At 36.9% G+C, this 19,108-nt stretch overlaps 1 protein-coding gene across 1 annotated transcript in view; it reads right to left on the minus strand.

Annotated features, from left to right (window-relative positions):
* Positions 1-19,108, minus strand: part of LOC101735490 (alkaline phosphatase) — a 50,175-nt gene that overhangs the window by 18,338 nt on the left and 12,729 nt on the right. Inside the window, exons 2-5 of the mRNA XM_012695886.4 lie at positions 7,270-7,460; positions 6,494-6,575; positions 5,657-5,798; positions 3,445-3,619 (exon numbers count right to left, since the gene is read on the minus strand). Of these exons, the coding sequence (XP_012551340.1) occupies positions 3,445-3,619; positions 5,657-5,798; positions 6,494-6,575; positions 7,270-7,366 (496 nt within the window). The 5' untranslated portion in view covers positions 7,367-7,460. The remainder of the gene's footprint in view (positions 1-3,444; positions 3,620-5,656; positions 5,799-6,493; positions 6,576-7,269; positions 7,461-19,108) is intronic.

Raw genomic sequence — 19,108 nt, forward strand, 5'->3', positions numbered from 1 at the left:
TTTGATTATATTAGGATTTGATAAGGTTGATACAGAACGCCGCTTGAATACGCCATGAAATACTTGAGTTTGATTTATGTGCTTTAGTCAGATTGTGTGTTGAGCAAAATGTAAACCGATGATGTAATAAAAAATAAATTGAAAATTTTGACTTATGTGCTTTAGTCTGCCGACCCTAGATTTATAAACATTAAAAAAGGCAAAACATTAACTGTCCCCTTCACACTCATAAGCTAGACCGCGCGAGAGAGAGATGGGCAGACTTTTCATGATGCGCATGCAATGCGACGTCACGCCGCGCGCTTATGCACAAACACTACACAAGCGTAACGTGTGAATGTGTTGAAAGCGAGCTATATGGTAGACGAAGTGGGGGGTGTTAGGTTTTATTTTCTTTACGGAATATCTTGATTCGGTCGCCGCGCCCAAAGCCCGCGATAAAAGCTATGCAATAGCTTAAAACTTTTGTTTTCTATTTAAATAAAATAATAATAATGCCATAGATAAATAGCATTAATTCGTAGAAAATCTAGCCCACAATAACCGGTAAAAAACATAGACATTTTGGCTGAATGTGCAAAGTGCCCGGGAAGTTAGCGAGCGTGTAAGTGATTACTTAAACCATAGAACCGTGAAGAGTGATGAGGCTTGAACGCGGCCCACATTCATTGCTTAAAAAACAAACTATTTTAGGAACAACGCCAAAGATAAACGCCTACTTTGACCTTATTTTTCGATACAGAAAATTGGCTTTCTGAGTGATTGTTGTTCTTAAGTGAAATACTTATTTTATACGTAACGTGCTTTCTTTGCTCTTTGTTTTGTCATCACTATCAACGCTTCATTCATGTCCGTCAAACTCATTCATAATTTTCAAGGAGATAATATGTATGTATTTAGATTTAAATGTTTAAATGAGAGAAATCGATACTGTAGAACAATAATACCGTCACTAACATTACGATAAAAAACAGAAATCTGAGCAAATATTTCCGAGTACAAAATATACTAAAAGATCCTCATGTCTTTGCAATCTTACCCTTATTCCATCTCCCCAGCGAAAACCGTCAGGAAACTTATTTATGTAACACAATAACCCTTACTCACGAACAAAAAGTATACGTATTTCATGAAACTACTCGAAAACAATAATATTTACCTCGATTTTGTTACAGCATGAATTTTATAAACAACGCACTCACAAATGTCAGTCACGATTTAGTGTGAGAGCGAACAGCAAAGAATTTGCATTCAACCGAAACAGCCGATATGGTTTTATGAACGTTTCGTCAGATGCAACATCGGTTTGAGACTATAAGCTGTGGGCTCATACAGTATCCGTATTTTTTAGTTCGTTTTTACGCAACTCAGACGTGTACGTTTTAATTTTTATTTATTTGTAAAGGAATTGGACTTATTTTTATTTATTTTTTATTGCTATAATGGGTGGTCGTGCTCACGACCTCATCATCATCATCATCACGGCCTGTCTGCTGTCCACTGCTGAACATAGGCCTCTCCAACTGATGTCCAGACGACCTACTTGCCGTTATATCAGCGGTCGGGGAACTTTTTTAATTATTACCCCAAAATATTTTTGTGTATGTTGATATTACCCCATGTCGAAGAACAAAAAAAAAACGAAATTGCTTCTTTTTAGCGTCTTTCATATTATAGACCCCATGATAATTTTGAAAAAAATATTGTTTTTTCGTTTCGTTTCATTTCGTTTCATCGAGTTTGAAATCACAACGATTCTAAAGAAGTTTCACTTCAATATATACTTTTTACTCTCAAAAGTTTCATTTTGGGTAATTTAACCCAGTTCCCCGACCGCTGCGTTATATGGTCAACGGAGCCCATAGACATTGACAACGTAAATGCCGTCACCAACCTTGAGACATGAGTTATAAGTCTCAGTAGTTCAGTTCAGTTCAACGGCCTTTCAAACCGAAACGTATTATTTATTAGCTTTATGGCCGCAATAGGCAAGATGATGGTACCGCCTTTGCGGGCGAAAATTATAATTTTGGCGGGTGTGATTTTTATTACACGGCGTTATTACTTCATCATGAAAGCTCATTTTTTTTTAGGTTTTGTCTTTCATGTGAAAAATTGGAACGTGCCTGCAGCATTCGAACACTAACACGCATCGTTAGATACGAATGCACCGGGCGTCTTATCTCGCAGGCCACGATGAGTTCCAATGTTGCCGCGCTTGCGGTGTTTGAAAAGTAGTTTGGATTAGTGTAGATTATTGTATGAAGTACAATTTAATTTCTATATACTCGTACTTTAGACTAATTTACTATAAAATAAAAACTTTACATGTCATTTATTTGTTTTTACAGTTGAGCGTAGTAGTAGCAATAGCAGTAGTCATGTATGAATTTGAAACAAATAAAGTAAAATTCTTTATTTTTACAGAGCAACATATTGAAGTAATAATTGAAATGATAACAGAATTTAGAAGTTTATGGTTCTTGTGTAACTTTATTCTAAATAGATGAATTATGTTTTACGTATGCAGTACATATTATTATAATTTCATGCTGAAAGCCCGAGTAACGTTAACATCGCATCTGAACCATATTCGCTGAAAGGTTTTACTGAAATGCCTCCCAATCGGTAGTAAAGTAATGAAGATATAAAAGTGAGAGTGAAATCCCCACTTGAAAAAAAATCCTTTAGTCAATTATCACTCTCTGACAGGGTATTTTTATTATGAATCCCAAAAAAAAGTATAGATATGTATCACATTTTATTTATTATTGTTAACGAGGCATTAAGTGACCCTGAGCTAGGATTTTCTCTCGTATTATAGGTACAAGTAACACAATTACGATATAAGAGCAAGTCAACTTAAGAAATCGAACAACATTTTTTAATAAATATACAGGATCCGTCTGAGATTCGAAACGGGGACCCGTGATGCAGTAAACTGGTGGTAGGACTTTTTGTAAGTCCGCATGAGTAGGTACCACCACCCTGCCTATTTCTGCCGTGACGCAATAATGCGTTTCAGTTTGAAATCCGGGGCAGCCGTTGTAACTATACTGAGACCTTAGAACATAATACTTGGGCGTGGTGGTGAAAATTACTACGAAACACTTCTCATCGAAGAGTGACTTCAATGTACAGTGTGTCAGTATTGAGTTCACGAACTATGTATATCTCAAGGTGGGTGGCCCATTTACATTGTAGATGTTTATGGGCTCCAGTAACCACTTGACACCAGGTGGGCTGTGAGCTCGTCCACCTATCTAAGCAATAAATAAATAAAAAACAGGATTACCACTAAATCAATTTTGAACCTATGTGTGACACTGCGAGCAACTGAATTGGTTTGAATTTTCTACAAAGCTTTTGCTATCACGTGCACCATGAATTCTATAAATCATTGCTATTAAAAAATAATTAAGATATTAAAAATTTGAGTCTTACCAGCCTCATGGGCCCAGTCAACGAGAGAAGGCACTTTTGAATGTATAGTTGAAGCGCAGTTGTTAAAACGACCGCCAGCATCTAATCCAAGTGTTTCATATCGCGCCTTCACACCGCACAGCAGCGCTGTCGCACAAGCCGACGACTCGCCCGTCTGTGCGTCTATGTTGTATGTCTGAACAAGAATAAATTATTGTATTACTAATTGAATATGCAATTTCGAAAAGGGCACATGTCGCATACTTTGTCAAATACGTTTTTTCATATACATGTCATTGTAGTTTTGAGGCTTACCTACACCCATTTTATAATAATTTCAGTAATTTTCAATTGCTAATTAACACTAAAATATATCTCAAAAGTTAATATTTTTAAGTTTACACTGCTTTAGAAAATAATCAGCTTTTTTCATTTCCTGAACATTTTACATTTTCAGAGATGTGCCCTTTTCGAAATTACATATTCAATTAAAACGTCATCGTGGCCTAAAGGATAAGAGGTCCGGTGTATTCGTATCTAGCTATGCAATAGCGTTCGAATCCCGCATGCGAGTACCAATTTTTCTAATGAAATACGTACATAACAAATGTTCACGATTGACTTCCACGGTGAAGGAATAGCATCGTGTATTAAAAATCAAAACCCGCAATATTATAATTTGCGTAATTACTGGTGGTAAGACCTCTTGTGAGTCCGCGCGGGTAGGTACCGCCACCCCGCCTATTTCTGCCGTGAAGCAGTAATGCGTTTCGGTTTGAAGGGTGGAGCAGCCGTTGTAACTATACTGAGACCTTAGAACTTATATCTCAAGATGGGTGGCGCATTTACGTTGTAGATATCTATGGGCTCCAGTAACCACTTAACACTAGGTGGGCTGTGAGCTCGTTCACCCATCTAAGCAATACACCATAACACCAGTCTAGTGGATCAGGTTTCCATAAAAAGCAAATGAAATATTTTAATATTAGCATAAATTGATTTTTGTTTATTTTCCATCGTCATGTTCACGAATTTTAAGACGTCCAATGAACTAGAAAATTTGCATACATTATTATGTCAAGAACCGATAACAAAAATCATCGAGATAAAAAAAAAACATTTTCATTTTAGATTGGTATGCAAGCGTATTTTTGTAATTCATATATTAAAGTAATTAATAATCTTCAAAAAATAAAGTCTAAAATCATTGACAACATAAAAGTCTCTTAATCTCAAATCAAACCTCACGAACGGTAACGAAAAACATAATTTTATAATTGTATTAGATACTTTTAAAATGTTAATTTGACAAGAAATATCGAACCCAATTATAACGTCGATTAACAAGCTTCTAATAAACTAAACAATAATATCGAAAATATATATCGATCGAATTTAAAAGTATATGGCTATATATTAATAATTCTGCTATATAAAAAAAAATTACTGGTGGCAGGACATGTTGTGAGTCCGCGCGGGTGGGTACCACCACCCTACCTATTTCTGCCGTGAAGCAGTAATGCGTTTCGGTTTGAAGAGTGGGGCAGCCGTCGTAACTATACTTGACACCTTAGAACTTGTATCTCAAGCTGGGTGGCGCATTTACGATGTGGATGTCTATGGGCTCCAGTAACCACTTAACACCAGGTGGGCTGTGAGCTCGTCCACCCACCCATTTAAGCAACAAAAAAAAAAAAGCGACACGTAATGTACAAAAAAAAAACAATCGGCACACGTTTGGCGGTTAATGACCTCGTGTTATGCAGATGAAGATGTCTGGTTAAAAATCACAAATTTAAATTTAATAAAACAGCTTACAAGTTAGTGTCATCTTTAATTTATTATATTTTTAAATATTGACTCCGATTAAAAAAGTTTTATTAAATACTTTCATGAATAGTTATGAACAGTAATTTGTTTACAAATAAAATTATTGTTCAAATGCAAAGGTTTAACTTTATTGTTTATTTTGCTAACGGATTATGTAATTTTGTGCAACAATAAATTTGTTTTAAAAATGTACCCGAAACTATAAGACTGAATGTTTTCTTTCATTTTTGTTCAGAAATTTATTATATAGGTACATATTTTTACCGTTTCGGAACAAATCCCCGGAAAAAATTAATATGTAGATTTAAAAAAAAAAAAACAATATGGTTCCGAGATTACTACACAAATATTCAAGGACTCGGTATTTTCAATATAAAATGGACTAATTTAAAGATGGCCTTACTTTAGCTAAAGCTACCGAGGGGAAAGTATCCCACACTAAATCAGTATCTTCGCCAGATTGCCCCCTCCGTTGCCCCCGAAGTATCCTCGCGGCAGTAGCTGTTGTAAGACTCATACCGTCGCCAACCACAAGGATCACGTTTCTGTTCCACAAAAATTTTAAATTATCATTTCTATTTACATAGGATCGCGAACCCGCCGAAAATTGAAGGTCTTTTGAATTGAGCATATTTAAATTGTTTCATCACCATACATTAGCTATGAAATATTTCAAAATCTGTAATTGTTGAACTCAATCCGACCAAACCAATTAAAAGCTTTAAGGTAAAGAATTTCAAAATTAAAACTACTATTACGCATTTTTACTGGTGGTAGGACCTCTTGTGAGTCCGCGCGGGTAGGTACCACCACCCTGCCTATTTCTGCCGTGAAGCAGTAATGCGTTTCGGCTTGAAGGCTAGGGCAGCCGTTATAACTATACTTGAGAGCTTAGAACTTATATCTCAAGGTGGGTGGCGCATTTACGTTGTAGATGTCTATGGGCTCCAGTAACCACTTAACACCAGGTGGACTGTGAGCTCGTCCACCCATCTAAGCAAAAAAAAAAAAAAAAAAAACATAGTCGTCCGTGACTATGAAAACTATAAAGTATTCGAATCGTTGGAAATAATACAATGACAATAAATACGCGAGATTAAATCGTAAACTTTAATTATGGCTACGACTCGCAAAAACTGAAGAAAATACTGAACTAGTTCAATTTAATTGATATTTTAGCTAGGTACTTATACGTATATTTGCAAATTTTAAAATAATTTTAACTTGAAGTATAGCTTACTTGGCTACCGGTTTTTTGTCAGTCGAGTATTGAAGGCGTTTCTGTAATGTTTCCTGTGCTTGGGTGTACCAATATTGGCGGTCTGAAACAAGAAGACCTATGAGTATAACTCCTAATACTAAAAAGTTCTTACTACGATGTTTGTTTTAAGGTGCTGTTGCAAACGCCATAAATATGAAGATCACAGATAGAGTTTGCATTGCACTAAAAATAAAAATCGTGGTAAAAAGCCTTGGAATATTATATTTGTTATCAACCACGAAACTATCTGTTGCAAGAGAATAATGATATTGAAATAATATATGTCCTTATCAGAAAAGTGCATGGAAGGAGAAATAAGTTGTGGTTTTCCAAACGCAAAACGATGGCCCCAATTTCCAAATTATAGAAGTAAAAAATTGAGTATTTAGTTCCCGGTAATTAAATAAATAATAGCTGCTATTTACTTTATCGGAAAATTTTGTAAAGAGTGATGAGAGACTGCTCGCGATGCTTTCATGCGTTGCGTTATGAAAGATAGGACAGCTTTTAATACAATAATTAATGTTTCAGAGCGACGCCGCTCATGATTTTATAAGCCACCCAATACTTTAACTCGTTTACGGTAATAATAAAATATACTACTACACCAATATCAAGGTAGTCAGCGAATAAAACTATGTATCCGAAAGACCATTTTCAATAGTAACTTATATTATATAATTTTAGGTGATGTCAATATACTTAATACTTATATATAAAATTATAATTTTAGGTGATGTCAATTGGAAACATACCGTAGGCCTCATGAACTTCGGTCTTCTGAGGTGCTGGTGAAAGGACGCCGGTACTGATAGTGGACATCATGATCGCGATGCAACACCAAGTACTCATGATTCACAAGCCTCATCGGTGCAGTGTGTCGTTTGACCTTCTTAACGAATTTTTGTACTCAGCTCTATTTTATAACTGAGATACCTCTTCGTATCTGAAACAATAGTTAATCATTAGTCACTTATATAATAAGCAAAAATAAAAAATCATCGATGGCCTAGTAGTGTTTTGTCTCTTAAAGTAAAACTAAATCAAGATTTCTAATATGATATCATTGAAGATTTGTTATTAATAACTTATCATTCAGAATTCCAAATTTAATTTCCGAATAGTTTTTTTTTATTGCTTATGTTGGCTGAAGACTGTACGACTCACCACAGGGTGTTCACCGAAGGTCATGAATGTCAGCAACACCAGGGAAAAACCAAGCTGGCGCCAACCGTTACTCAATTTTTTCTAATTTAAATTGGTTTAAGTGGGCTCATAGATCGACCAGTGGGTTCATAGATATCGTTAATAGCAACAATCGTTAGAGATGGGGTCCAAGTGTGAATTACATAGAATAGCAACTGCCCCACCCTATACACCGAACGTGTCATTGAACAACAGAAATAGGCAGCATGCCCATCCCTGCGGTATCACAAAACACCCCATAACCGACCGTAAGAGTTACGACGATATTCAGAATACGCTGCTGTCCGTTCTCCGGTAAATATCTGGGTCGCTTTTTACGACACCCACAGTACGAAGGTTGTGGTGATGGTGATATCTTAAACCAACAACAATAGCACAAATACTAATGTTTTTTTAGTATTATTAATAACAACTAAGTGTATAAAAATGATCGTTGTCACGAGAAATAACGTTCAAAACAATAACCTCTCATAGAAACAATGCTATTGAGAACAGAATTTTTCATTCAAAGAGAAAAAAAACAATGAGGAAATTCTTGGAACAAAAACCCCGAGAATTATTTGTCTTTGACAGAACAAACAACCTTTTTGCCTATTCCTTTACTTAATAATACGAAAAATATGTAAGAGGAAGTTTAATCTCACAGACATACATTCTGAGAGTAATTGAAAATGTTTTAGCGACGTTTCTTAATAGAAAACCCAAGAACGTAGCCCCTGAAGTATGATAATTCTTTTGCCAGGTACAAAATATAATAAGTGAATGTAAGGTGTTGGCCGCTCAAGGTTTGCAGTTGAAAGAATATCTAGTCAACAAATAAGATACTTATTGAGTAAACTTCATAACTTGTTGTAAATACTACAGATACATTTTGTTTAAGTGACATTTCCAGATCTCTCAGATATATTACCTACCAGATCTCCAAGATCTGTTCTGTCAGAAATATTAGAAGCATTTTTATGTTAAAAACTTATATCTCGCACCTTAAATTGTGCTAATCAATTACCGAAGCACTAAGTTGAGGTATCAATTAATTTTCATCTATATCCTTCAATCAAGCTATAATCGTAGTACATTTCATTGCTTCATGTCAAAATAGGTGAGATTTTGGTATAAATAATATGTCTGCGCGTATTTATAATGTAAATGTTTTTTTTTTGCTATATTATTGGTAGCCCGGAGGCCTCTCCAGTTTTACCAGGGCAGGTGGGCGAGCAAAGGCTCAGCCGGCAGGGGTAGAATTTGCTAAAAGCTGCCCGAGCGCCTCCAAAGGAGACCTAACAGCTCAAGGGCAGCTGATTCGCGAATGAATCTACTACCGGATCGGAATCGTGACCCGCTGAGAGGATCCGGCGAGAAACTCAGCGCGTTGATGCATGGGTTGGGTTGCACGTCGAACTCTTTGTCGAGTTCGGCGAGTACGGTTACCGAGATCCCTAAACCTGCTCTTAGTGTTAGAGCTGAAGGCGTCGATTGCAAAGGTTATTGGATCTGATGGATCCGTAAGGACGTGTCTAGGGCGACAACGGATTGGCTCCTTCCTGCGTGATCAGAATTCGTGGAGTAATCAGCGGCGGCAACGATGAGGCGATTATTATGACGCATAGCCTTATCGAAGTACCGTTCCGATGCTGACTTCATGTGTTTCCGCAATATGTCAACCATACCAAAATATGTGGCAAAACACTCAATTGTGAGAAGAGTACAACACCGTCCAAATTGAAATACACAAATTCTTTTCGGTAAAAATAGCTCAAAGTTAGATTAGTTAGTTTCCTTAAAATGTCCATATTGAGCTCCTAGCCAACGCTACAAGTTTTAAAGTCTTAGTGACAAAAGTCTCTTCGACTATTAATTAGAAAATACCTGCCCTACCGTCTGCTGTGGCAGTTTCCTATCCTATTTTGTAACTATACATCTTAATTAATATTTTATTAGAGCAACCCGTTTACACAAAGCTGTGACTCTCCCATATTGTAGGAACAACATTAACTTCTTTGAAGATGTAGCGCGGTAAATATCTTCATTATTTATACTATTACAAAACTTATATGCAATTCTGATATATAGGATATTAAGTGAAGTTTCATCAAAATCTATTCCATGATTTTTACGTAACAAACATTCATCGTTGTACACAAAGTTTGCCGTTTATAATATTAAGGAGAAAGAATATCGAAGTTGATCAGACCAGACCAGATCGTGCGAATAGATTCAATACCTAGGTTGTTTGTGTAACCAAACGTTTTGTTTCACAAAATTTAAACAGATCTATTATCGTAAGGTGATCGTGATGCTTTGTCTACGAACTCTAGTAATAAGATTATGTTCTTAACTGTCTGATGAATAGGTACGGCTTGTTCGGCGAATAGTACAATTTCCATCATGAAGAAATAATAAATAAATAATAATAATAATAAATATTTACTAAAAATCACGCCACGTTAACTGCTCTAAGTTCGTAAAGAACTTTTGTTAAAGGTACCAGATAACGGTAATAAATTTAATTTTTTTATTATACACATACATATATTTAATATACATCCATAACTCTGGAAAATACATTTTATATTTATCATACAAATATCCTCCCTTGGCGGGATTCGAACCCGCGACCCCTTGTGTAGTGACCATGTCACTTACCACTACGCCAGACGGCCGAAATAACATCATCACAGAGAAATACGACGAATAGTACAACTTTCATCATGAAGATATAAAATCATCATCGTCGTCAGCCTATAGCAGTCCGCTGCTGGACATAATACTTTATGTGGTAGAGTGGGGGCAGTATAATTCAAGTTGCGATGTCTATAGATTTAGTTCGTTAATCCATGGTATTTCAAAAAGAGGTTGATCGTAAGTCTACTTTTCAAAAATCACAGATAATCTATGAGTAGATGAAATTGATTAGATCTCGTAACCTTTATCCTCTGATATATTTGGATGTATTGTATCAAGTAAGATCTTCAAAACAGGTTCGTTTAATTTTCTCTAGAATAGTTTCAAAACTCCGTCTCGTCTGATACAACAAAGACATTAATTTTGAAACCGTACCGAATACAGAATGTCATTTCGTTAACAATACGAGTCTACAGTTGGCTTGACCGCAATCTGAACTGGAACTTCTAGCTTAAGAAACTTGAACAATTCTAACTATATATTCTGGCTTCCGCGACCTCAATCTTTGACTTTATACTCACTGTGTATATTCAAGGTCTTTATGAAAAACTTAGTTGAGTTTCGTTCGGTTTTTCCAAATCGTAGATAGATATAAGACCATTTGCACGGTTTATTGGTCCTGATAAGATAAATGTCAAGATATAGTTTTAATTAAATATGAGATAATAATGAAATGTTTTTAATAAAAAATAAATACAAAGTATATAAAATGAATATCACGTTTATAGCGAAATGTCAGGGTAAGTCCCAAAAGAATTCCAATCATGCCTATCACTGAATATTTGGAAAAGAAAATTAGTGTACTTTCAGTTACATGCTCAATCCTTTGACCTTTCGTAGGGGCTTACAGATTTTGATACTTTCGAGGGTACTTTTTGTTACAAACAACAAAAAACTCGCTTGCTATTTGTTAAAATTCTTTATCTCAAAGGAATATTTGAGAAGCACCTAACCTTAATTTTCTCTCATTAAACTATGTAACTTTGCTCCTAACGTGACTTTAATCCAGACGAAAAGCTTTAGACACCTCGAATGCTTCAAAGTTTAGCCTTTGAAGTGACTAAATCAAGTTCTAATTTATAAAGTACGTACCTTCAATTTTTTTTATGAGCTAACATGGATACGTGAGCTTACAGATTATTTTTACTGGCGGCATGGCGTCATGTTTGCCCACATAGGCAGATACCACCATCCTGCCTATTGCTGCTGTGAAGCAGTAATGCGTTCCCACTTAAAGGGGGAGGCAGCCGTTGCACTAGGGAACTGAGAGTTGGAACTCATGTCCCTAGATAGGCGGCGACATTTACGTTGTTGATGTCTATGGGCTCCTATAACCTCTTAATACCAGATAGGAAGTGTGCCCGTCTTAGCAAAAAAAGACGTGATAAAAAATACAAATAATTGTACCGAATTTTCTTTTGCAACGATCATCTCTAAACAAGAAACTTGCAAAACTCGGTTTAATGTAGAAATAATCACAGTGCGGTTAATAAAGTCGTAATGAGAACAAACATTTGAAGATTTAAATAATAAGATCTGATGTTCAGCGGTGACCGGAGCCTATATTAAAACGCAAAGTGAATACTGTTACCTAGCACAAGACACAAGATTGAACATCAAATTAAATTAATATTGATGCAAAGTTAGTCCTACACTGAAGTATACTTAGTCTGGCCATAAATACTGTTATAATTAAAAATAAACAAAATATTACATTTGAATTTGGAATCTTGTCATTTTTATATTATTGCTCATTGGGTTTTCTCATTATGCGCCAAAACATTGTACAATATTTTGCGATATTAAAATGGAGTGGGGTGATAAAGAGAACCGAATCGCTGTGATTGCATTACACAAAGTAGGTATGGAGCCAAATGCAATTTTTAAAACTCTCCATACGCTTGGTATTAGTAAAATGTTTGTGTACCGGGCTATTAATAGGTGCAATAAGACCTCTGTTTGTGACAAAAAAATATCTGGCCGTCCACGTAGTGTTCGAACCAAAAAGGTGGTCAAAGCAGTAAGGGAAAGAATTCGAAGAAATCCTGTCCGAAAGCAAAAGATTTTATCTCGGGAGATGAAGATAGCACCTAGAACCATGTCGCGTATTTTAAAAGATGACTTAGGACTTGCAGCCTATAAGAAGCGTACTGGTAATTTCTTAACTGATAATTCAAAACAGAATAGGGTGGTAAAATCGAAACAACTACTGAAGCGGTGCGCAAAGGGATAGGGATAGGGAAGGTCATAGAAATTGTTTGTTTACGGATGAGAATTTTTTTACAATTGAGCAACATTTTAGCAAACAAAATGACCATATTTATGCTCAAAGCGCTAAGGAAGCTTCCCAATTAGTCGACAGAGTGCAATGTGGGCACTATCCGACTTCAGTGATGGTTTGGTGGGGTATTAGCTATGAAGGAATGACTGAGCCATACTTTTGTGAAAAAGGTATCAAAACATCGGCACAAGTGTATTAAGATACCATTCTTGAGAAGGTAGTGAAGCCCCTTAACAACACCATGTTCAATAATCAAGATTGGTACTTCCAGCAATACTCGGCGCCAGGTCATAAAGCTCGGTTTACGCAGTCTTGGTTGGAAACGAACGTTTCGGACTTCATCAGAGCTGAAGACTGGTCGTCGTCTAGTCCCGATTTTAATCCGCTGGATTATAATTTATGGTCAGTTTTAGAGAGTACTGTCAGGTTTAGAGGGCTTGCTCTAAACGCCATGATAATTTGGAGTCCCTAAAACAATCCGTACGATTGGCAGTGAAAAATTTTCCCTTGGAAAGAGGGCGTGCTTCTATTGATAACTGGCCTCAACGTTTAAAGGACTGTATTGCAGCCAATGGAGACCACTTCGAATAAGCTTTTTATACTTTAAATTGTTTTATATTTATGTATGAAGCTAACACACTGTAAAAGTAATAAATGTTATTTACAATAGATTTTTTTAAATTTTTTATTGTAACAGTATTTATGGCCAGACTAAGTAGAGCGTTGATCGGACCTTTTTTATCGCTGAGTAATACCCGGTCGATGGGGGTAACAGGCCGAGCTATTTCGGACTCTGTTGCCTCCAGAGAAGAAGAGGGAAAGAGATAGACCGAAGTCCTCCTTTTTTTTTAATTTCTCTAATCCGAAAATACCTCCAACACAGGCACCGGAGTCTCGAGCGTGTACGAGTGAGTGGCTGAAGTTTGGACGAACCCCTCCACCGACCACTACCTCCACGTGGCGAACATTGCTTGGACCTCAGTCTTTGACATTATACTGATTAAGTATGTTCGAGATGTTTATGAAAAACTGAATTCTTTTTATTTATTTATAGTTTCGATGGGTGGACGAGCTCACAGCCCACCTGATGTTAAGTGGTTACTGGAGCCCATAGATATCTACAACGTAAATGCGCCACCCACCTTGAGATATAAGTTCTAAGGTCTCAGTATAGTTACAACGGCTGTCACGCCCTTCAAACCGAAAAGCATTACTGCTTCACGGTACAAAATAGGCAGGGTGGCGGTACCTACCCCTGCTGACTCACAAGAGGTCCTACCACCAGTAAAAAGTTCAAAAAGAGGCTTCAATAGCAGATAGCGAATTGATTGTGTACGCCAAGGGGGCGGTAAATATTTTATGTCCTTTGCCTAAGTGCAATCGTGCTGATAAAGCTGAATTGACTTGCTACAGAAATTATGACATGGAAAAAAATTGTTAAGCTTTAACATTGATCCGTTAAGATGTAAAGCTGTTTACATTTTTTACATTTAATTTGAAACATAGTGCAAAATGATTAATAATATTTTAAATTATTTAAACACTTTTGCAGTTGCACAATGTGTACTGTGTATGTTGACTCACGATGTGTAAAGTGTAAAGTTTCCTTTTTTTTTTAATTACTATTTCTTTTTTTTCGTACTATCTGAAACGCAAAAGGATAAAATGTAATTAAAAAGCTCTCGATACTGTTACAATATCGCAATTTACAATTAAGCTGAATTAGCCAGCATTACTCTTGTTACGTTTTATTGCCTTTATTGCCAATTTCTTGCTATCAAGATTTCCTTCACGAGCGTCCGGGAATAAATGCCTTTGTAATAGAAAAAAAATGTCTTCCATTATTACTTGTAGTCACGCTATGTCAAGGGAACAAAGAGAAAAAAAAACAGAATACCAATGACTTTTATTGTTACTGAGAACTTTCAAATATTTTATAACCAGAACGCTTGACATTGTGTGTATCTCTGTACTAATAATGTGCATACATACATCATCATACATCTACTACTTTGGATAACTTTTTGGCAGGGAAAAAATTCAATACCCGAGAGGCATATAATGACTTTTTCAAGAAAGTCTTTGCAGGATTACAACTACGCTGGCAGATATGCATTGATACCGTGGTTGCATATATGTATTGTTATTGCCCTTGTAGGAGCAGACGAACTTACGGCCCACTTGATGGTGAGTGGGCCGTATGCCAGGGGCAGAGTCCAGCTGCCGACCTACTTGCATATTGGTTTTTTTTTTACCTTTCTGTCTACTAAATGGAATTTTCGTAAGGTAAAGACCTAATATTTTGGAATCTAGCAACCGCTTAGTCTCAGATGGGTCTAGAGTAAATCTAGATCTTTGTTCTAAAGTAGAGAAACAAGATGAAACTGCAGAAAAACAGCTTCTGTTAAACAAATAAGTTACACAAACTCGCAGCTTTCATAAAAGTTGGTTGTTCGTCACAAGTTTTTGTAAAAAAAATTCGAGTGTTCTCCGAAGACGAAGGAAAGAAATTGTAAGAAATGAAAATATACATTTATTGATCCTATTTCATCCAAAAGCACATGAAGTTGTTTAACTTTGACTTTCTATTTTTAATAGCAATAATATCATAACCAAAATCTGCTGCCTGTATGAAAAATTAGTACCTATGTAAAGAAAAATCTTTATTATTGAAAACCTTTAAAACTCTTTAGTTTTAAAAAAAGATTTTTCTTAGACGGAATCACTGACCTGTCTCACATTCAGTGAAAAGAGAGTTCAGTTTTATATAGTACATAATATAATAATACTTTTTAAATTTTATATTAATTTTAAAAGAGATTAAGGGCTTAAAATGTTGTTTTCTTATTATATAACAGAAAGCTCAATTTAAGTATAATATTTTATTTTTTATTCATTCTGAAGTACTCCATATCATTATAAAATATATAAGTAAGTATAATTTTTATATATAAAGCCATTGATGACTCGATGGCTCGTCGAAGCCGAGGTTGCAAATCTGTGTTAATTAGTCGGGCAAACTATTATTGACAATACCATTTACTGAGAAAGTGAACGTGTGTTTTATTGTTATTGTTGGTACTGAGCTAAGTATCCATGGGCGTCAGTAGTGCCTGAGGTAGATCAAAGCCACTGCCTACTCCTGAGGACTCTCTGCACGTCTCATTTGAAGAATCTCATGCCATAGCGCTCGCAAAACACCGTAGAGTAGATTTCATCCCAGACCCGGATGGTAGGTATGTGCCAAAAAAGACCTCTGGAATCGCACTGTAGATAAACGCAGCGGTTCCAGATGGTATTAATGAGCTCTGCTCCGGTAGCGAGAGCTGCGTTGGTAAAAATGGCGGACTAAATACTTTAGGCATTAATTACGCCCGTGAACTCTTGTGGATAAAATTGAATTAATAAAAAAAAATGAAGGGACGATCTCGGTCAATATCTAAGAGCATTCCCCGAGAAACATACAGGACAGAACAGAACAGAGAATACAAGTGCCTCTCACAGCTGGAGTCCCGCAAGGCTCTGTCCTCTCACACCACCTATTTAGCTTATTCGTCAACGATATTCCCCGGTCGCCGCCGACCCATTTAGCTTTATTCGCCGACGACACGACTGTTTACTATTCCAGTAGAAACAAGTCCCTAATCGCGAAGAAGCTTCAGAGCGCAGCCCTAGACCTAGGACAGTGGTTCCGAAAATGGCGCATAGACATCAACCCAGCGAAAAGTACTGCGATGCTATTTCAGAGGGGAAGCTCCACACGGATTTCCTCCCGGATTAGGAGGAGGAATCTCACACCCCCGATTACTCTCTTTAGACAACCCATACCCTGGGCCAGGAAGGTCAAGTACCTGGGCGTTACCCTGGATGCATCGATGACATTCCGCCCGCATATAAAATCAGTCCGTGACCGTGCCGCGTTTATTCTCGGTAGACTTTACCCCATGATCTGTAAGCGGAGTAAAATGTCCCTTCGGAACAAGGTGACACTTTACAAAACTTGCATAAGGCCCGTCATGACTTACGCGAGTGTGGTGTTCGCTCACGCGGCCCGCACACACATAGACACCCTCCAATCTCTACAATCCCGCTTTTGCAGGTTAGCCGTCGGAGCTCCGTGGTTCGTGAGGAACGTTGACCTACACGACGACCTGGGCCTCGAATCTATACAGAAATACATGAAGTCAGCGTCGGAACGGTACTTCGATAAGGCTATGCGTCATGATAATCGCCTTATCGTTGCCGCCGCTGACTACTCCCCGAATCCTGATCACGCAGGAGCCAGTCACCGTCGACGCCCTAGACACGTCCTTACGGATCCATCAGATCCAATAGCCTTTGCATTACACGCCTTCAGCTCTAACACTAGGAGCAGGCTTAGGGACCCCGGTAACCGTACTCGTCGAACTCGACAAAGAGTTCGCCGTGTAACCTAACCCATGAATCAGCTCGCTGAGTTTCTCGCCGGATCTTCTCAGCGGGTCGCCATTCCGATCCGGTAGTAGATTCATTCGCGAAGCAGCTGTCTTGAGCTGTTAGGTCTCCTTCGGAGGCGCTCAGGTAGCTGTTAGCAAATCCCACCTCTCCTGGCTGAGCCTTCTTTGCTCGCCCACCTGTCCTGGTGAAACTGGAAAGGCCTCCGGGCCACCAGTAATCCTTCAATCATAAAAAAAAAATACAAGTGCCTCTAGTATACCCCGGGATTCCAAACGATCCATGAGAACGAGACTAGTGACAATCTGAACGACCGTCTCCTGTATGCAGTCACATGAAAGTCTCTGGTATTTGGGAACCTAGAGATGGGAGCGAGGCCGGACTTGTACTTTTGTAAAGCAGTTGTGTGCTACAGTTGCTATATCACAGTTATTATATCTGGACATAGTCTATATTCCGATTTATATTTCAGAGTTGTAAAGTTGAAATTTCAGTCTTAGGGGTATGGCATTTACGTTGTTATGCTTATGGACTCCGCAAATATTTAACCTAAGATCATGAATTCATTTTCCCAAACCTGGAACGATTTTAGAAGTAGAGAATTGTTAAAAAAGTGAAATACACATTTCCTATTAAAAACGTTAATAATGCAATTAATTGTTTAGGATAACAAATTTAAATAAGAACTTAAAAACTTTTTTCCTTACCAAAATTTATATTATAGTATTATAGAATATAATACTTTTTTTACATAAATTACATAATAAATATAGTGATATTTCAATTTTAATGATCAGTCAATTTACATATATTTTTCTGTTCAGCATTTTCGCTATTATCTCTGCGTGCCTAATTCTATTTTTATACAAAGACTCAAAAACTCCCGTTGAACTATCACGATAAATGAATGTCTTTGTGTTTTAAAAAAAAAGAGTCAGTGTATGATTTGATTGTTTTATTTGTAAAAATAATCGACTAACAACAATATGATATGTCAAATATTAAAATACTTTTAAAGATCTCTTACTAACAGTGCATTTAAATTTCTATGCTATTTCTTGCCATATGGATAAAGGTCGTCTTGAATTTGATGTGATGGTATTACTTTAACATTAGAGCCAAGATGATAAAATGTTCCTAAGTAGACCGACCACTGTGGATAGGCGTACTCATAATATTCAGCAGGCTCAATTTGAGCATGTGTATAAATATAATCAATGTAATATCTTAGATCAGTGAAAACCATAATTCTATCATCGTTATATCTTATTTCGAAACAACCTAGCCCTACCAAATATATATCAGAGAAAAATCCACCACCATTCTGTATACCTTTGTGGCCATGGACATTTCTAACACAAATAAATTTACCCCACCATTTCGGTAAATAATTTGAACAATCAACAACATTGTTTTTCTCTGTGTAAGCGTATACTATTTTGTAATTTTGTAAAAGGTGGATCATACTCTCGAAGCCTGATCCAACATACCAGATCACATTGACAAGTTTGTCGTGTTTCTTGGGCAGAAAGGTTCTATAGGCGTAATGATATCGAGTCGGTTGATAACTGTATATATACATTTGGTCCAATGTGTGAATTATGGCAATGTCGTGTCTTGTGATATGACGCCCACGGGGACCATGATAATGTTCGGGATTTAAACTTTTAGGGAATATCCTTTGAACGGTCCAAACTCGATATCTGTATGGCGTATAATTTAAACCAGTTCTTCCAAGAGCCCAAATTCGTATATCCCTTTGTCGCGTCAAATATGGCTCTATAAAATTTGCTGCTGTTATTAGTATTCTACGGTTCAATATTAGTGCTGTACTCAACGGGAGGAAATCTGAAATGTTAAGCGGTAGTTTTGATATTTTCCAAATGATTCGTTTTAAAGTTATATAGCAAACCACGCCAGAGTTTAGAAGCAGCAAAGCTGTCACATCTCTGGATTATTGATATCTACGAGTAAAAAAACCTGGGGCTGGG

Source organism: Bombyx mori, chromosome 23 (assembly GCF_030269925.1).
Source record: "Bombyx mori chromosome 23, ASM3026992v2".
NCBI lineage: Eukaryota > Metazoa > Arthropoda > Insecta > Lepidoptera > Bombycidae > Bombyx > Bombyx mori.